The sequence below is a fragment of the Macaca thibetana genome, chromosome 2 (genome assembly GCF_024542745.1).
Source record: "Macaca thibetana thibetana isolate TM-01 chromosome 2, ASM2454274v1, whole genome shotgun sequence".
Lineage (NCBI taxonomy): Eukaryota > Metazoa > Chordata > Mammalia > Primates > Cercopithecidae > Macaca > Macaca thibetana.
In genome coordinates this window covers 28,673,191-28,694,909 of record NC_065579.1, presented here as the reverse complement: position 1 = coordinate 28,694,909, position 21,719 = coordinate 28,673,191, and the positions used below count along the sequence as shown (strand labels likewise).

The 21,719-nt window shown below is 35.2% G+C and overlaps 1 protein-coding gene across 2 annotated transcripts in view; it reads left to right on the top strand.

Moving 5' to 3' along the window:
* Positions 1-21,719, top strand: part of KCNH8 (potassium voltage-gated channel subfamily H member 8) — a 381,516-nt gene that overhangs the window by 284,701 nt on the left and 75,096 nt on the right. For both annotated transcript variants that reach the window (XM_050777427.1, XM_050777425.1), the window contains one exon: positions 9,356-9,553. In XM_050777427.1, the coding sequence (XP_050633384.1) occupies positions 9,356-9,553 (198 nt within the window). The remainder of the gene's footprint in view (positions 1-9,355; positions 9,554-21,719) is intronic.

The following is a 21,719-nucleotide window of genomic DNA, read 5'->3' as shown; positions in this document are numbered from 1 at the left end:
GAATCATGTCACTTAACCTCACAACAGCCTATGAAGTGAGTTACTATTGTGTTCTCCATTTTAGTGAGAAGAAGACTGACAGAAGAAGAATAAGTAAACTTGCATTACATAACCACTAAGAGGCAGAACTAAGACATAAAAAAGTCAGGCAACATAATTACAGGACAAGATCGTGTATGCACTTTTATATGCTGCATTGCTTGCCTTCTGGGTTATCAAGGTTTACTGCATTACCGGGGTCTAACACATCTCTCTCTACTCATGTTTCTCTTCTGCATTTCACTGCATTTCTTGTTCTCCAGTGCGCTGTCTCTCTGCATTCTATCTACTTCTCATTTTTCAAAATGACTGTGCCCCACTTTAGGTCTCTCCAAGACAACGTCATTGCCCTGTGTTTACTTCAAGGCCAATTGCTTCACCACACACTGGCTGAAAACTTATTTTGGAATGTTCAGGCAAACTCCCACTACTTACTGTTTTTCACACCTGTCAAGCCATGAAACAAAGTTACTTATATGTTTTTAAATGCATATGAGTCAGAATCCACTCTTCTAACAAAGGCTGACACCTAAAACTTGGTGTTTCCTTTTGAGACTTGGACATTTCCTAGAAACATGAAGAAAAGTCCTTTAGAACAGTTTCTTAATTTTTAACTTTTAAGTTTAGAGGTATAAACGCAGGTTTGTTACTAGGTAAACTTGTTTCATGCGAGTTTTTGTACAGATTATTTCATTACCCAGGTATCAAGCCTAGTACCCATTAGTTGATTTTCCTGATCTTCTCCCTCCTTCCACCCTCTGCCCTCTGAAAGGCTGCAGTGTGTGGTGTTCTCCTCTCTGTGTCCATGTGTTCTCATCATTTAGCTCCCACTTGTAAGTGAGAACATGTAGCATTTGGTTTTCTGTTGCTGCGTTGGTTTGCAGAAGATAATAGCCTACAAAGCTCCTTCCATATTCCCACAAAAGACTTGATCTTGTTTTTTTATGACTGCATAGTATTCCATGTTGTGTATCTACCACATTTTCTTTATCCAGTCTGTCATTAATGGACATTTAGGTTGATTCCACGTCTTTGCTCTTGTGAATACTGCTGCAATGAACGTACACATGCATGTCTTTATAATAGAATGATTTATGTTCCTCTGGGTATATACCCAGTAATGGGATTGCTAGGACAAATAGTATTCCTGTCTTTAATCCATCTAGAGTTAATTATTGTATATGGTGTAAGGAAGCAGTCCAGTTTCATTCTTCTTCATATGGCTAGCCTGTTTTCCCAGCACCATTTATTAAATAGGGAATCCTTTCCCCATTGCTTGTTTTTGTCATGTTTGTCACAGATCAGACAGTTGTAGGTGTGTGGTCTTATTTCTGGATTTCCTATCCTGTTCCATTGGTCTATGTGCCTATTCTTGTACTAGTACCATGCTTTTTTGGTTACTGTAGCCTGGTAGTATAGTTTGAAGTTGGGTAGCATGATGCCTCCAGCTTTGTTTTTTTTTTGTTTTTGCTTTTGTTTGTTTTGCTTAGGATTGTATTGACTATTCAGGCCCTTTTTTGGTTCCATATGAATTTAAAAATAGTTTTCTTCTAGTTTTGTGAAGAATGTCAATGGTAGTTTAATAGGAGTAGCATTGAATCTATAAATTGCTTTGGGCAGTAAGGCCATGTTAATAATATTAATTCCTCCTATGCATGAGCATAGAATGTTTTTCTATTTGTTTGTGTCATCTCTGATTTTCTTGAGATGTGTTTTTGTAGTTCTCTTAGTAGAAATACAAAATCTCTCATCTCCCTAGTTAGCTGTATTCCTAGGTATTTGATTGCTTTTTTTTTGGCAATTGTGAATGGGAGTTCATTCGCGATTTGACTCTCAGCTTGACCATTGTTGATGTACAGAAACGCTAGGGATTTTTGCACATTGATTTTGTATCCTGAGGCTTTGCTGAAGTTGTGTATCTGCTTAAGAAGCTTTTGGGCTGAGGCGATGGGATTTTCTATATATAGAATCATGTCATCTGCAAACAGAGACAGTTTGATTTCCTCTCTATTTGAATACGCTTTATTTCTTTCTCTTGTCTGAACTTCCAATAATATGTTGAATAGGATGGTGAGAGAGGGCATCATTGTCTTTTGCAGTTTTCAAGGGGAATGGTTCCAGCTTTTGCCCACTTAGCCTGATGTTGGCTGTGGGTTTGTCATATATGGCTCTTTTTATTTTGAGGTATGTTCCTTCAGTACTTATTGAGAGTTTTTAACATGAAGGGATGTTGATATTTATCAAAAGACTTCTCTGTATCTATTGAGATAATCGTCTGGTTTTTGTCTTTAGTTCCGTTTATGTGATGTATCATATTTATTGATTTGTGTATGTTGAACCAACCTTGCATCTCTGGCATGAAGCCTACTCGATTGTGGTGGATAAGCTTTTTGATGTGCTGCTGGATTTAGTCTGCTAGTATTTTGAGGGTTTTTGCATCGATGTTCATCAAGGATATTGACCTGAAGTTTCCTTTCTTTGTTGTACCTCTGCCAAGTTTTGGAATCAGGATAATGCTGGCCTCATAGAATGAGTTAGGAAGTAGTCCCTCCTTCCCTCCTTTTCAGGTTTTTGGAATAGTTTCAGTAGTAATAGTACCAGCTCTTCTTTGTACATCTGGTAGACTTTAGCCAGAAATCTGTGTGGTCATGGAATTTTTTTTTTTTTTTTGATTGGTAGGCTATTTATTGCTGCCTCAATTTCAGAGCTAGTTATTCATCTGTTTAGGGATTCAATTTCTTTCTGGTTCAACCTTGGGAGGGTGTATGTATCCAGGAATTTATCCATTTCTTCTAGATTTTCTAGTTTATGTGAACAGAGAGTTATCTTATGGTTCTTTGTTTTTTCTTGGGGTCGGTGGTAATATCACCCTTATCATTTCTGATTATGGTTATTTGAATCTTCTCTCTTTTCTTCTTTATTAATCTAGCTGATGGTCTATTTTATTAATTTTTTCAAAAAACAAGCTCTGGGATTTGTTGATCTTTTGAATGGTTTTTCATGTCTCTATCTCCTTCAGTTCGGCTCTGATTTTTGATATTTTTTAACTTCTGCTAGTTTTGGGATTTGTTTGCTCTCGGTAGAACACTTTCAATACCAAGCTAAGGTAAACAAAATCCAGTGAACTCTCTAACAGGATTTTTGTATACAATACTCAAGCATATTATATGGTCTAATTTATTTTACATTTACTTTTATGATTGAGATGTTAGAAAATGCATCCCCCTCCAATGTTTTTGGGAAAAAACGTAATTATAATTTTCTTTTGAAGTTTTGCAAACCAGGGAAACTTGAGATTCGTTTTCAATAGATGCAAAACCCTATCATTTTAAGTAAAATGGCTGTCAGGAAACTACCAAAAACAGTTGAGAAATTATATGCAAATTTGAGAGGAGACCTGTCACTTCATTTTTCCTCTCCAGCTTTTCACCAGCCTGAAACTTCGAGAAAAAAGAGAGGACAAGAGGAAATTTGAGGCAGACTATTAATGTAAACTTTAGCATATCAATAATAAAATAATTTGGCTGGACTTACTTATTTTTATCCCAAATTGCCTTCCTAAAACATGTTTTTGTCCTGATGTAATGCAAGTGATGAGCACTTTCAGTTAAGATTTTCTTACTGAGTAAACAGTTTCCTTTGTAAATGATACTCTGAGCTCAGGCACAAATGTATGTCCCACAAACCTATTTAAACCACAAGAAACACTAGAGCAATTACCCATGAAATAAATGCCCATGTTGGGGCACAGATCTGAAAGCATTGTGAATTGTAAGTACTTTATGTAGGAAGGTTAAATGCAACAGTTCATAGTTTATATTCTGCCAACTTAACCATGAGCCTAATCTTTGTTACACTTTTTTCTATTATTAGCTGAGATTTAAGAGGCATTTGGAAGTGCCCCAGTTAACTGGAAACAGATGGCCTGTTCTTTCTCTTCTTAGAATCAACCAGAGAGCTCTACAGTAGCTGCTCAACTGTGGCTTCAGATTGTTTAGGGGTTTTTTTTGTTTGCTTGTCTTTTGTTTTCATATTTTTTTTTTTTTTTTTTTTGTACATGTGATGATGGCCTATTTTGGCAATTTACAATACTGTACAATCTTTCAATTAATCATTGCTTAAGTGAAATGCTGTACTTTAGTAATGAATGTTCAAAAACTTCCTATCATACAAACTTTTCAACTTTCATTTAGACTATTATGAACTGGCAGCCTCTGGACTAGTTTAATGCAAATGCCACATTTTTTTCTTGACAGTACTAACAATATGTAATATTGCTTGTTCTGGAAGGTTGTTCAGCATGGAAATAGAGCACAAGTGATACATACATGAGAATGTGAAAATCTGCCATCTTTATTCCATCAATATTTGCTGATGGATCTTCCCTCGAATAATTAAAACAAATGAAAGATAAATTCAAAAAGTCATACTTTTTACACAGAATTTTGCCTTTAAAAAAGGTCAGTCATTTGTGAAGAAGCTTTACAGAATATTATTTCACAAAATCTTAGATGTGAAAGGGAACCTAGAGATTACTCAATCCAATCACTTCATATTTAAGTTTAAAAAATGGAATTCTATGAAGGATCACAGAGCTACCCAATTAGTAGCAAGACCAAGCATAGGACCCCCAATTTCCTGACTCAAAGTCCAGTCTTTACTATTTTATGATTAATTACTTTTGTTTCAGATGTTTATCTCAAAAGTAGATTGTACGAATTCAGAAATGTAAGATACTTCTTATTCTGTGAGAATCAAAGTCTGACATTAGTGGGAATTCCAAGTAATAACTGCTTTCCTGCCGAATTGGGACCTAAATTTACTGGTGCCTTCTAAGTAAAACAACAAATCAACACTAAATGCCGTTACAGCTTTGTGCCGTTCTAGCCTTATCCTTGATCACATCTCATAAAACGGAAAAGGGGAGAAGGGTTCAGAGTGAGCTTTGGGATCCAAGTCTCTAACCTCTTTGACTCTGTCTCTGAAATTAAAATGTGAAAAATGTATAGTTTAGTTAATAGTAATGTACCAATGTTAGTTTTATAGTTTTTACAAATGTGCTGTGATAACATAAGATATCAGCACTGGAGGAAACTAGCGAAAGATGTGGGCTATACAGGTGCTGTCTGTACACTTTGAACTTTTGTGTAAATCTAAAATTATCTCATAACAAAAAGTGTTTTTAAAGCAAAACAACAACAAAAACACCCCAAAAATTATAGTCATGGGCACTAGATTAATCTTGAAGCACAGAGACAGATATGTAAGTATGTTTCTTTTCAATGATGTTTGTAATCAATGCTATGAAGTATAGATATTTTAAGAGCAATAGAGATGAAATCTCAAGCTTTTCTCTGATATTTGCTCTTATTCAGTATTTGTAGCAGTAATAAATACTTCACCAATAACCATCCCACTCCATCTCCCTTTACACAGACATAAAGACACACACACACTCAGACTTCTGAAACTTATCCTGATATCTCTCAGTCACTCCTGCAGCTGAGTAGTCCCATGCTTCAGGCCCTTGCTTAGGAGGCTGAAGAGGGTGGAGAAGCTCCCATGTTGTGCCCCATCATAATCATTTTCTTCCAATGCTCTGCCTCTCCCAGCAAACCGCCTGCCACCTTTTACATCAAACATCACAGTGCTTTTCCACCTCTCATCCTAATGAAGTCCACGAGGTTGATTAAGTGGACCTTCAGAATTGTGGAGAGAGAGGAAGCAAATGTTAGTAAGAGTATTTTTAAATTCTTGGAATTTGCATTTGATACTTCTTATTTACTGTTAAAGTAATATCCAGGTTCTAAATACCAAGGCATACTATGTCTATATTGTAGACTGCATTTGGATAATTCTATTTTCTCTGGTATGTGGTTATGCTTTTGGGACACATTTTCCCACTAAAGTGGGAAGTGCAAACTTATTTAATAATGATCTCAACATAGCACAATTTAAAATGATAATTTGAAATGATATTTTGTACAGCATCACGAGATAACTATACAAATGAACTCTTGTAAGGTTAATAATGTATTTAAAGCTTGAAAACTGCTAAGAATAAATCTTAAATGTTCTCACCACACACAAAAAAAGATAATGTGAGTTGATGGATATGTTACTGGGCTTGATTGTGGTAATCATTTCATAACGTATATGTATATCAAAACATCATGTTGTATACTATAAATATATACAATTTTTATTTATCAATTATACTTCAATAAAACTGAAGAAAAAAGAATCAAAATATGCCCAAAAGACAACTGGAGGAAAAAAAATACAGCAAAATGATTACCTCTGGGTTAAAATTCTGATAATGCCACTTTGAACAAGTTATTTAATGTCCCTGAGCCATATTTTTCACATCTTTAAAAGAGATAACAATTCCTAACTCTTTGTGATTATTAATGAAATAATGAACCAAAATGTGGACTGTAATTGTACCTATTCCATAGGGTTAGTGCACGTAAATGAGATGGGATGTACCATTTTAGCAGAGTATCTAGAGCACAGGCAGCAGTTAGTAAAATGTTGACCATGTACTAACCTGCTAACAAGGAAACCCTCACCTGGGCCCCATTCTTGCTGCTAGCTACCTTTCTTTTTTTTTTTTTTTTTTTTTTGCTGTAGCTCTGTCGCCCACTTCAGTGGCGCGATTTACAACATGGCTCATTCATTACACCAAATTAAGTAGAGACGGGGAACACCATTTTGAATTATGAGCCACCGCGCCCGGCCTGCTAACTTCTTTTACAACATGGCTCATTCATGTGATTAAGTATTGTGATTGATTATTATTTTTCCCCTTTCTCTCCACACACATATCGTTTAGCAAGCATCTAAATCTGATTTAACAAGCTTATCTTGTACTGGGTGGTTTTTCATATTACTGAAGTATTTTATATAACCACAGAGATTCTCCGTAGGTTTTCCTTAAATAACATGCTCACATTCCTTATATTAAACCTAAAACATGTTAATTTACCATATGCTAACATAAATCAGAGTTTTTAGGAACACATCTGTTGTATAAAACAGATCACACCTGTACACATTGTGAATGCACACATGTAAATAGTAAACCAAAGTATACTGTTGTAGGAAATCTAAAGAGTAAAATAAGAAACTCCTGTTTAGAGTTAAAAGTATGTAATTAAGCAAAATACTGGGTCCATGGTAAGTATGCAATGAAAAATACAGCAACTGAATTATCATGCTAATGATAAACTCTTCTAGGAATGACTCTTAAGAGTCGTTCTGTCTTTGACATTGATTATTTATTTCATAAACCTATTATATTCATGGAATCAATTTTACTAATTATGAGATTGTTTTATGATATCTTTTGTTTTTATCATAAGTCAGTGCACTCAGTATATTTAGATTCTACTTTATGTTGTGTATGCTGTTTCCTTCAAAATGTTCTTTAGGAAAAAAAATATTTGAGCAGCAGAAACAGGCTGTTCTAGGACATCCTTTCCTTTAAAGACATGAGTTTCTCCAGCATAAAAAATGATTGGATTCCAAATTGGTTAAATTGCTTCTTCTGTAACAGTTCAGTCACATGTTGTCTTGTTACAGTGGAACATGTGCTCTCATTTCAGAAGAGCCATTCTGTGAAAAAGTTTTCTTTGGCCCACATAGCCAATCCCCGGATTTGTGGGTGTTACCTCCTTTCTGTGTTACCAGTTTTTTTCATCATCATTATTGCTTCTGCTTCATCAGCTGTAACACAGTTTAGGGCAATCCTTTTAAAGAATGAGATGTTTTTCAAAATAGACCAAACAGTTGGCTAGACAGAAAAGAGATATCAACAAAATTAGGTCAGTTGTTTGTCTGTGTGTTGCTCCCTGAACCACTTCAGAGACACACCATCTCACACATGTGTAAACTAACAGACATTAAGCAAGCATATCATCTGTGCATTCTGACACACATTTTTATCCTATTTTATTAAGGAAAGTAAATGATACGCAAAGTGATTTCATTCAGAGAATACAGGACCAAAAGAACCAAATAAATGCTTGGTTTAGACCCTCTTTAGCAAGCCCTCTAGGTGTTTCTGATGCAAGTTAAAGGATGAAAAACACTGTAGCAACACAGAAGGAATAAGGCCCAGTACTTGCCCCTAAGCACTTCTCCTTGGTCGCAAGGAATTCCCAGCTGCTTCAAATTTGCATTTTAATTACCTAGCACAGTTTTATCATATATAAGCTTAGTTGATAATGATAATATTATTACTACTTAAGAGTGTAATGGTTTTTCATCTCTTCTTGAGCAGCCATTCAATGAAGTATTTATTAGAAAGTAGTAGTTAGTATCCATTACAAAAAGCCTTATGAATCTTATGAGTTGAGCTGCATTGTTATTGCTTGTTACAACACACACACATAGAGAGAGAAAGAGAGAATTATAAAGTATAAAATCTTAAGGGACAAATATTTTCAATAAATAATTTTAAAGTGATTTTTGTGCTGTGTTTAAATTCTAGATAATATTAAGTTTATACTTGCTGTCTTCTCATGTTTATTAATACAGGTTGTTTACAGCTTTCTGACAACATAATTAATATACAATTAACTATATATATTTATAAAGCATTTAATTTGATACATTTTGAAACATATATACATAGTATCATAAAACAGTTTGTAGAGGGGCTTTCAGTTCTGATAGATTACAGGTATTCATTACTTGTGCATTTTCCCCCTTTCAACCCTGATTTTAAAATGGGACTGCAGAGTACACTTCCTGAGTAAAGTAACATGAGCTAAGATTTGTAAGATGAGTGGATACCTCCCCAAGTGAATACAAAGGGGAAGAGTTTTACAGAATGGAAATAAAGTCTATCTCACCTAGACTTCTAGACTTCTCACCTCTGACATCTAGACTCATGGCTGTTGTAATTTATCATCACTTTGGGTTTTGAAATATTTACTCAACTCTTTGTTTCTTCTTATAATTCCAAATGAGATGAGCTTAACAGGGCAAGTGAAATAAGCAACACTGCTTCTGAGAGTAGCCATCCCTGCAGTTTGTTTCTTGCATTAGAGTAACTTGTTTAGCTTTGTCCATCAATCCACTCTGGAATTCATGTTTATATGCTGTGTGTATTATAGAGAACAGCATGAGGAAAATTATATTTTCACTTTTAAAGAATGAAATGTAATAACTTGCCTTTAATTTCCTTTTTACCTTCTTCTTCCCCCGAGCAAATTATTACTTCCCCAAATATTATTTATCATTACTCCCATGTGTTAATACTGAGACTTTACTTTTTGTTCTCTCATTTGCATTATTTCCTCCATTGCAGGTTGGCTTCATGAGTTGGGAAAGAGACTGGAATCTCCGTACTATGGCAACAATACCTTGGGGGGCCCGTCGATCCGAAGTGCCTATATTGCCGCGCTGTACTTCACGCTGAGCAGCCTGACTAGCGTGGGTTTTGGGAACGTCTCTGCTAATACAGATGCAGAAAAGATCTTCTCCATCTGCACCATGCTGATTGGTGGTAAGAGAGCATCTTCTTTTATACCAAGAAGAGGAACTATGCCTGCCTAACTATCACTGCCTGTTTGTTCCATCCTGAAATACAATAGAGAGAAGCTGAGTAACATTGGAAGATTCTGAAAGCACTAATTAGATAGTCTAGATGCAAAGCTGTAGTTGTCTCTGTGGTTCCATATAAAAAGAGACTTGAGAGATTAGCACACTAGAGCGTGCATTTAAGAAGAATGAAGCAAGATTAACATATGGGGCTCCCCTTATGTAGAATCATTACCTCCTCCAGCTTACTGTTTTAGCCTGCAAAGGTAAGATGAAGTAAGAAGTGGCTATGTAGGCAAACTTGTGATACACATTTGCCCTGCCCACTAGAATGTGTACTCTGGACAGTGGCTTAGACCCTTTCCTAGATCCTAGACTTCTCCTAGATCCTCCAACTTACTTTTACATATGCCCTCTTTCTGGTCCACATTGTGGCCTTGAAACTATGGGTCAAGTCCGTTTCAACTCTTCACTCAGTTTCTTCATCTTTCAAGTGATGTATTAGGCAAGATGCAACTGTGGTTCTTTCTATCTCTGATGTAATGTTATATGATCATAAATAACATAGAAATTGCTTTCTATAAAACAAGGGTATTAGTAAGATCCAGCAGTACTTCTCCCAATAAAAAAAACAAATTTAATTTAGATGGTCTTCACACTTCTCTCCCTAGGCAACTCTTTTTTAAGAGACTCAGTGAAAGAGGGTGGTTGATTTAGCAAATATCTATCCCCACTCCTGGAATGAAAGCCCCAAGTACACTTACTTTGGAAAGCTCAAAACATTAAAAAATTAGGAAATTTGCCCAAAATGCTCTCTAGAGAATTTTATGACAATCAAAAACAGGAATAAATATTGCTTATATGAACATAATGAAATAGTCTGCATTTTATACTTCTCTTCAAAGAAATCACATTTTTAAAGCATTAAGAATATTTTTAAAGCCAGTAAGTTCAATATTCAGTTAAACTAAGAGACAGCTATAATTCATAAATATACATAAAGTCTGCAAAAACTGGGACTGATAGATGGCAAACGCGAGGAGAGATGGGAAGATGTGACAAGAGGGCCTGGCATGTCAAATCTCAGAAAGCATCAGCAAAAATACACTTCCTAAGTGTGAGGTTCATAACCTAAATTGCAAAAGCTATCACCCTCCTTTATTACAAGTAAGAGCAACAAGTGAGCAAGTTTAGTGGAGAAGTAGAGAAGGCTTAACTCACAAAGAATCACACAGACCGTTCATATTTGCAGAGATCATGCTAACAACAGACAATAATTCAAAATATATTAATAAAGCTATTGCTGTTATTAAAGAAGACCACAAACAAAAACTAAGTATCTTAGAAAAGATATAACAAAAGAGATTAAAGATAAGATGAAGTATCTAAGCAAAGATATCAAAGAAAAAAGCAAAGCCATCTTATGCACAAAGATAAAATTGAAGGAAAAAAGGGAATAGACATTGCAAAGAATATAATGAGTCATAAAGGATAAAAAGAAGGAAAGGAAAAGAAACTGAAGGGAAGGAAGAAAAAGCAGAGAGAAAAAACAAAAAGAGACAGAGGGAGGAGAGAGAGAGAGATCAAGGATGGAAGGCAGGCAGGCAGGCAAAAGAAAGAAAGAAAAAGAGTGAGTGACAAAGACAGAAAGAAATGAACTTAAAAAGAGTAGAGAAAACCCTAACAGTAGAAAGCAGGCTAAGGAGAGCCAGCATATGTATATTGCTTATTAATGCATACATAAATTTTAATAAGAATCAGCAAATTCAAAGGAAGACTTTTCACTATATAGCATTTTACATAATTTTTTAGAAAATGTTTGATAACATGAATTATTGCATGTAAATTTTTTAAGCAGGAAGAAGAGAACAAGCTAGATAGAGGCACAATAGGAAGGAAGGAAAATAACAGGGTAGATTCAACCATTTATGTATTCAAATGTTGTATTAGTTCATTCTCACTCTGCTAATAAAGACATACCCAAGACTGGGCAATTTATAAAGAAAAAGAGGTTAAATGGACCATGGTTCCACATGGCTGGGGAGGCCTCACAATCATGTCAGAAGGCAATGGAGGAGCACAAGCACATTTTACATGGCAGCAGGCAAGAGAGCACGTGCAAGGGAACTGCCTTTTATAAAACCATCAGATCTTGTGAGACTTATTTACTATCAGCAGAACAGCACAGGAAGAACCTGTCCCCATGATTCAATTACCTCCCACCAGGTCCCTCCCCACAACATGTGGGGATTATGGGAGCTACAATTCAAAATGAGATTTGGGTCTGGGACACAACCATATCAAGTGTATAACCAAATACTTACTGAATGTCTATTATATGACAACACCAATACAATAATAAATAGTGAACATGTATTAGTTGTTTTTATGTTCCATTCTCTGTTTTAAGTGTTCTAACACAATACCATAATTTTTAAAGCAAATCTATGGGGTTGGCACTATTATTATTTTTTCTTATAACAAATAGACTATTATACTATTTTCTCTGGACTCCAAACCCACCTTTATTTATTTTGCTTTGTAACGCTGGGGTTTGTACTCAGTAAAACTCATTCTTCTTTGCCAGCTGACCTCAGTTGCTTTTTCTTACCAGAGGAACCAAGGGAAGACTGGCAGGCAGGAGGAGGGGAGAAGGGACTGCCTGCTGTGGTGCGCATGCTGTTCCCTCAGTGGACACGGGCACCTCAGCAGCAGCAGATGGTTTCAGCCTTCATTCCAGAACCAAACTCACTGGGCCTCCTCGGACAATCTTGCATCAGTCAGGGGCGCCATCTTGTCCAAAGACAGAACCCTGGCTCACTGACACTCCTCACAACTCCTGCTCTGTGTTTCTATGTTCTGATAACTGCACTTCTTCCCTCTGTGTATCCAGCCCTAAGGGTTAAGCCTTCTGCATTTGCTATGTCCGTGTTACCTCTATTTTTCCTTTTTGTTTATTCAGCCTTCCAACCCCAGGAAAACCAATTCTCTATACTGAATTACTGCTGTTGAAATATTTAGTATAATTTCTTTCTTCTAAACTTCCAACTGATGCAGATTGATATTATCCACATTTTTCAGATGACAAATCTAAAGTATGGAGAATTAAAGTAACTTTCCAATGCCACACAACCAGTTAGTGAAAACGCAAGGTTTGAACCCAGGTGAATACTTACTTCTCTCCTTAAATATGTAAAGGGAAACTTCACTGAACCATAAGGCTGCTGTGATGGAGTATTAGGAGATGTTGGAGTCTACCTGGATCAAGTAAGCGTTCTTTTTAGGCTAGAGTTCCGTTAATATTTTCTGCCCCACAATATTCCCCTCAAAACCTGTTTTAGCACGTCCTCTTAATGACCTTAAGTCAAGACATCACTTTGAGTTTTGAACTTTATAATAGGAGATGGCTCCTACAGGCTTCCTTGCATGAGAGAAGTGATATGAGTGTGTGGGTCTTAAGCAATTGGTCACCCAGCATACAGTGAAATCAAAGAAGTATAAAAACAAACGTTCCCTCAAAGAGCTTGTGATCCAGTTCGGAGGAGATAGGCTGAAACATGTGGAAAGAGTGTTAACGATACCAGGCAGTAAATGCTAAGTGCCATGTCAGTTAGGAAGTTCAGAAGCAGTGAGAGTTTCTTGGAAAGACAGTGCCATGGCACAGTTGTTGAAGTAGCATGCTGGGGCTGCAGCAACTGTAGCAAGCTCTTGGCTGATGTAGAGCAGTGATAGCCTAGGGAGCAGAGAACAGGAATTCTCATTTTCTGAAGAGCTACAGTGTGCCAGGCCCTGTGGTGACTGTTTCATATCCAGCATTATGACTTTTTATAATTTCTATTCTCTGTGATAGCCCATATTTCAGCCAAGCAAAATCACAAGCATTTTGCAGATAAACACAGTCTATACTTATTTAATAGTTGCCCATGTTTCCTCTACTCCTGATGATAATTTTGGGAAATGCTCACAGCTTAATTCTACTAATTTGACATTTCAAAAAATCCGTAAGATAAATGAGCTTATTCTCTATTGATCCACTTACTGTATTGTGAGTAGTACTGAATCAAAAATTGTTAATGCACAAACTATTCCCTGCTGTTCTCTGTAGGTAGGTGCAACACTGATCACAAAGGCCAAAAGATACAGGAAATAATCTGGTAATGTTACTTTGTTTCTTGTTTGTTGAATGTTTATTGAGCAAATGTCCTGGTGCAAAATCAGTGCCCACTGGTAAGTGGCATTAAAAAATTTAGGTGACCTGAGCAGCACTTAGCAAACTATTCATTTGAAAGTCAAATGGCATCTAAGTGACTTGAATTTATTAGTTAAAGCTTTTCATATTTGTGTTTGTGGGGAAATAATTTTATATTATTGTGAAAATTACACTGGCTAGGAAAAATGATGCCTGCATTTTAATATTTCCTAATTAACTAATTACTTGTAAAATGTTGAGAACTAATCATAAGAGCTCACACTATTGAGCACTTTGTTCATTTAATTCTTATAATACTGTGAGATAGAGATTATTAATACCCCAATTTAGACATAAGGCAGAAGAGACTTAGTGAGTTTAAATCCAGGACTCACTAAGACCTGGCAAACTTCTTCTCAAATATTCATTTTATTATGTACTATAAATTTATTTACTTAATTTTGATAAATATAAACAAATAATTTATTTTTAAAAAGAAGAACCTAAAATTTGTGTTACTATAGACTTAAGTCTAGGGTATCTCACTAGGAATCCCCCACACAAGGCTGATGAAATTGCTAGTGGCAAGGATGCAATATACTAGAAGAATAAACAGTAGCAATACTAAATGAGAAAGGGGACTGGCAAAACTCCAGATAATTATCAATGACAGAGATAATATTGCTCAGTGAGAAGAAACGGGTGAAAAAATGCTGAATGGATCCACCTGGGAGTCCTCTGGGAACCCATCAGAATTTCCACAGGAGTTGTACAGGTTTTATTTTATATGTCTATATATAGATATATATAGATTTTCTGAAGAGCTACAGTGCGAGCTACAGTGAAGAGCTAAGAAAGTTCATAGATAGGTAAAGCTTATATATATAGATATATAGAGATATATAGATATATACATATATAGATATATACATACACACACAAACACATATGTGTGTATATGTATATAAGCATAAACTTTATATGTATGTGTGTATATATATAAAGTTTTCATTTAAGATGCCATATAAACTTCCATATAAGCATCTGTAATTATGGAGTGTACAAACCACTAATACATGGGAGGAATATTTAAAACTATAAATCAGAGAGATTTAAAGCAAAAATAATTTCTAAAAATTATACATAGACAAAACTATGTGAACTTTGAGAACACTCAAAACAAATAAGTAATCCTAATAGCTTCAGATGAATATTAGAATTAATGAGCGAATTCAGTAAGGTTTATGGACACAAGATCGATATGCAAAAAATCAATTGCATTTCTATATACTAGTAACAAATTAGAAATAAAATATAAAAATTATTACAAATAACTAAATATTTATGAATAATTATAACTAAAAATTTGTAAGACTTCCATACAGAAAATTACAAAACATTAGTGAGAAAATAATGGAAGGATATACAATAGTGATGGCTGCTAACAATGGACCCAGCATTGCGAAAATACTAGTTGTACTCAAAGTAATCTAAAGATTAAATTCAATCCCAATAAAAATTCCAGTAGATGTGTGTTTGTGTGTGTGTGTGTGTGTGTGTGTGTGTGTTTGAAAATTGACAAGTTGTTTCTAAAAGTCAGTGGAAAAGAGCAAAAACCAGTCAAAGCTATCATGAAACAAAATTGGAAGATTTGTGCTACAGATATCAAAATGTATTTCAAAGTTACAGTAATTAAGAGTGTATGGTGTTTGTCCAATAATAGACCAATAGGCCAATGAAATAGAAGAGAGTTCAGAACTGTTTCTGAACTTATATATTGTCACACATATATTGTCACTTCATTTGTGATATGGATGCTACTTTCAGTAAATGTTGTTGGGTCAAATGTATATCTACCTGTTGGAAGACAACCTTGGTCCCTCTTAAAACTGTACATAAAAATTAATTCCAGTTGGATTTTGATCTAAATTTAGGAGGGAAAACAATAAAACTTCTAAAAGGTAATATAGGAGAATATTTTTATGACCTTTGATTTGGCAAAGGTTTCCTAATCATGACACAAAAAGCCCTAGCCATAAAGGAAAAGAATGATAAATTGAACTGCAGAACTTCTTTTGTATCAAAAGACCTTATTATAAATGTGAAGAGGGAAGTTACAGGATAGGAGAAGATATTTTCAAATGTTTATCTGACAAAGGACTCTCATCTACTGTATATAAAGAACTGTTAAATCGATGAGAAAAAGATCAATCAACTCCCTGAAATGGGCAAAAGCTTGAAAAAAAAACCTGAAAAGTAGATTTCCAATACCGGAGTAGATGACAAACATATAAAAAAGTGCTCAACATCATTAATCAGAAACATGCAAATTAAAACCAAAATTAGATACCATTTTATGTTCACCAAAATGATGTGTTTAAAAACACCGCAACCCTAAGTGTTTGAGAGGATAATGGAAGACCTTGACCTCTCCTACACTGTTGATGGGCATGTCAGTTGATACAACTTTGTCAACATCTACCATATCTGAATATACCTCTAATCTGTGATTCAACAATGCCACTTCTGAATATATAACCAGTGGAAATGCATACATGTATACTTCAGGATATATACATAGATGTCTGCAAAAGCCTTTTTGTAAGAATCTCAAACTGGGAATGTCCATTAATAGGAGAATAAATAAGTAAATTTTGAAACACCTATTCAAGAGAGCATTATACACTAAAAGTAAATTAACTACTATGTCATGGAATCTTATGGACAAATCTTACAAACTCAATGCTCAGCAGAGAAGCCAGACAGAAAAAAAGTACATACTGTATGATTTGTTTAGAGAAAGTTCATAGATAGACAAAGCTTATTAATTGTAATATAATTGGTAACTGTGGTTACCTTTGGTGAAGGGATTGGTTAGTGATTGTGAAGGGGACACAGGGAAGCCTCCAGAATACTATTATTTGGTTTATTCATCTGGGGTGGTGGGAGGTAGTGCTTCTATAGCTATGTTTACTTTGAAAAATCTCAATGAGCTTCACATTTAGCAAGTGGGTAACTTGTTCTATATGTATCTTTGATTTTAATTTTACCTTGTAAAATTTTAATAGATGAGCTAAAAATAATATATCAAGTGTGAGTTAAGAAGCTGGGTAATAGTGAGCTAAGTTCTTGCTTTTCATATCAGGTTGTTCTTGGGTTTGTCTTAACAATAATGAGTCAAGCAATGGAGTACAATTATATTGTCCAACATTTTGGTGATAACTGCAAAAACACCCAAAAAACTCATTTTAAAAGGTTGATTTTGGCGAGTGAGATGGTGATGAAGGGATGAGTTTGGGGCTAGACTATTTATCATAGATTTTCTAAACCATTTGCTTACAATTATAAAACTTTTTAAAGAAAGTATCAAACTACCAGAGGCACATTTCAGTTCCATAAATATTTATGGCATACTTAAATTATGCCAAGAGCTGTGCTAGATGCAGGGGAAACAAAGATGACTAAGATATGATACTTTCTTTCAAGGAGTTCACAGTTTAATAATGGAAATAGGTACTTAAGCAGAGGATGTTCTTTCTTTTTTATTTCTATTTTTTTCTATTATAATACACATTTAGAAAAAACTGGAAAACAGAAAAATAAAATTACACATAGTCTCATTATCAAAAGATAGTTTTCCAGAATTTCCATACATATGTAACTTTTTTTTGAAATATATATGTATAACTATTCATATTTTTTGCAACCAGACAAAAAATACAGAAAATATTTTCTAATGTCTTTAAAAATTCTATCACACTAAACAGTGACTGCCTATAGTCACCTAATGAGTTTGCCCCAGTTGATAGAGTCATCAGCACAGCCTTGGAGGTTGGATAAAGCTTCCTAATAAAGATCATTCATCACTGAGAACATACTCAGTTTCAATGAAGCATTATTATCACAAAGTAATCAAGGCTTCCCTCGGGTCCCCCCACTGAATACACACACACTACCCTGACATAGTTTTATTGGACCCATATGATGAGCTATTGTGTTCGCAAATTCAGGCTGTTCTCAAGATGTCTTTGCACTGCCATTTAAATTCATCATTTAGGAAATTTTTCTCATCTCTATTCTCTCTGCCATCTGCCATCCACAAGCCAGTGTACTTATAACCAAGAATGGAAATTTCCAGGGCAATGAGGAGGTGGGAAAGAGAAGGAGGGCAGCTAAGATTACCCAAAACCTGAGCTCTGGCCTCCTTTTATATCAGTAGAAAACGCCCCCTACTTAGCCTCCACAGCCACTGCAAAATAGTTGGCTAAAGTAATTAGCAATGATGTTATACTCCTGGAGATAAGTGTTGTCCAAAATTCAGGAAAAGAAAGAGAAGGGGAAAGAAAAAGGGGAAGGGAAATGAAAAGGGAAAGGAAAAGACAAAGGGAAAGAGAACGAGAAAGAAAAAGCCAGGCAGTTCTACAGAAGCGCTTCTTTCATTTGAGAACCGCTTACTTTCTTCTTAGATGCCAATTGTTGAGGTTCCTTCCAGGACCTGATACTGAGATGAAATTTTACAAAATGCATTTTATGCGAAACTCCTACACACAAAAAAGAGACGCCCACACACTCAGCAGGTCGAACACTCAAGAATTATATACATCAAATTTGCTAGAAATAAAGAAAAAGTAAGTAATAATTTCCATACTGACCTGGATATAGAAGTTCTTGAGTCAAACTTTCATAGCAGATGGAATGATTTTTTCTGACAGTTACACACACTCTTTGCCAGGGTGAAATGATAACCAGTGACAGAATGGTCATAATAACTTTGGAAAATGAAAGGCTATGAGGACCAGAATTTTATTTTTTTAACTACTTAAATTAGAAATAGTTATCTATGCTGAAATGAGACTTTGAAATTGTGGTGACTCAGACATAGACTAGTACTTTTCAATAACACTTATGAATGCTATAATTAATCCAGTAATTCATTTTACTAATAAAATACAACTAGGATGTTAAATAATCTGAACATATTACTTCTCTTACTTTAAGTGCTTTACACATTATAATTAAGCAAAGCAAGGTTAAAATCATACACATAATTAAGGAAAGCAGTGTTAAAATAAATGAAACAGAATTGTTCTCTGTACTCGATTTAATCTCCATAAAAAGACGATTACATAGTGTTAAAGATGGTAGGGCTTCCAAACACTTAGCCCATAAGTATATTAAGGGAGCCTGAAATCAATGTTTAATTTCTTTGACTTGGAGCAGAATCAGTTCTTTTCTTTGAGTGTTTATTGTAAGTAGAGCTCTTATCTTCCAAATAAAAGACTTAAGCATCAGAACTGCTGTGCTTCTAAAACAATACAGAAGAATAAACCTCTATTTAGAATCTACAAAGAACAAATCCAACATTTAGTTGCTACATGATATATATTTTTCATGGAATATTTTTGACCTGTTGGGACACATCTCATTTTTGAACATTTAGGAATAATACATACTTACACATTCTTGCATGTATCAAGCATTTATTGAGTATGTTTTGAATTTCTTTCATCAATAACTTATGTCTACTAAGAGCCACTCTTTACTATTTAAGAGGTTGCAGGAAAACCTTAAATCTGAGTCATTTTCCCCAAATTTAATTGCATTGAGCATGCTGAAAATTCATAAAATTTTTCACTTTCATAAGGAAAATTAACATAAATTGAGCAAATGCTTTTTTTCATACATATACTAGGCACTTTTTAAAACATACATAGGTCTTTAAATCTTGAAATAGCGCTATGAGTAAGGGCTATTTAACATAATGACTATGCCCATTTAACATGAATCTGTTTAAAGGAATTATGTAACTTACCAAGTTCACACAATTAAGAAGTAGCAAAATCAGTATTCAAATCCAGATTTGTCTGATTCTGAAGTTCATATTCTCTCTGCAACATTACATTACTTCTTGTATATAGACCCTAAGTTTAACCCTATTCTAGTAACTTTTCCAAAATACTGAGGTCTTGTTATGAAGGGAGTAATTTTATAGACATAGTGACCATTATTCCATAGAGAAATTATGTATTACCTGGTAAAGAATTTTAATTCCAGTGTGAGATTAGAATTAAATTAGTATGCCAGTGTTTGGTAATTTCTGACAAATGTAGGGACACAAGATTTGAATTGGGGAGATCCTGAAATAGGAAGATAGAAGTAATAATATGTTGACATACTTGCACTAATGTATCCATTATGATGCTAGGAAATTTTTAACATAGCTCCTTGGGCACTGAGGTTTTGATACATGTACATTTTGATAGATCCTAATAGACAAGCTACTAAATGTTTAGTCTTTTTCTAAGCCCCAAATTACTGAAACAGATGATTTTACCCAACTAATAAGCTTCATGCCTCATTCCTAATCCTGTCCCAGAATAAGGATCAGGGATAAAATCTGAATATTACTTAGAGTTGACTTATCCATAAATATGCATGTGCTTGGCCCTCATATCTCTCTCAGTTTCACAGTTCCAGGTATGTTCAAGGCCTTCTTGGATTATCTGCTGGTGTCTGTTTAGAAACCATTTCAGTTTCGTTCTCCTACTGACTAGTGAGTGCAAAATCCTGTCATGCTGCCGGGCGCGGTGGCTCAAGCCTGTAATCCCAGCACTTTGGGAGGCCGAGACGGGCGGATCACGAGGTCAGGAGATCGAGACCATTCTGGCTAACACGGTGAAACCCCGTCTCTACTAAAAAATACAAAAAACTAGCCGGGCGCGGTGGCGGGCGCCTGTAGTCCCAACTACTCGGGAGGCTGAGGCAGGAGAATGGCGTGAACCCGGGAGGCGGAGCTTGCAGTGAGCTGAGATCCGGCCACTGCACTCCAGCCTGGGCGGCAGAGCGAGACTCCGTCAAAAAAAAAAAAAAAAAAAAAAAAAAAAAAAAAATCCTGTCATGCCTTCTATGTCTTGACAATACCTAGTTGCTTCCCAAAGTGGGTAATTCCTGGAAAATGAGGTCCATCCTTTCACTCCACTGTTCTCCAGAAGAAATATCCACCCTAAATATCCATATGCCCTCAAATTCTGGTGAACAAAATTTTTCATGTCATTACGCTTTAATGGTAGGTTTGAGACAGGCTCAAAGGGCAGGCTTAGCAAGTAAGTGGAGGTTAAATACTATCTGGCTGACAAACCTCATTGAAACAAGAGCCCCATATATATATATATATATATACACACACACACACACACATAGACATACACACCCTTCTGTTGCATCTCATGGTGGCAACAATGACTCCTCTATGCAGAATACCTCTTTTTCTCTGTGAATTCATTTGTTTCTTGAATGGTCTCAGATTTTCCGATATCTCCCTCAAAATTAAAGTAACTGCAGAGCCGGGGTTGGAGTGAGTATTGGAGCTTCACACTGCTCCAGAAATCCTCAATTACATTTTTTACAACTTCCTTCATATCTGCATTAATATAAATTTATCATATTTAATATTCTAAAACAAAGTTTAAATGATGGCTTTTTGAGGGGGTGAGACTAAAGTTCCCACAAAGGCTAACCAAAGTAGACTTACTTCAAAAATTTATTTCATTCGTTACTACAATAAAAGTAATTATTAAACTATAACTTTATAGCTTATTCTATCAAACTATGAAAACTATTTTATTGTAACTATTAAACTATACATAACTATTAAAATAATATAGATGTAAATCGAGTTCAAATAAAAGTTTATCATAACCAGAATGGCAGCTAACAGATTAAATGTAAATCAAAGAGATCTATTTTGCATATCATTGAGTATTTTTAAAGATATTTTTACTCTGATCAAGCCATATGGAATCAAAGTGATTGCTTCACGATGTACCCTGTGATACAGTATCTGCACCAAAATGCTTGTACCAAAATAGCTGTATCAACATGGCCATATAAGCACATTCTGCTGTGATCCAGGATAGACTGTAAATTAGATATAAGTGGTGGG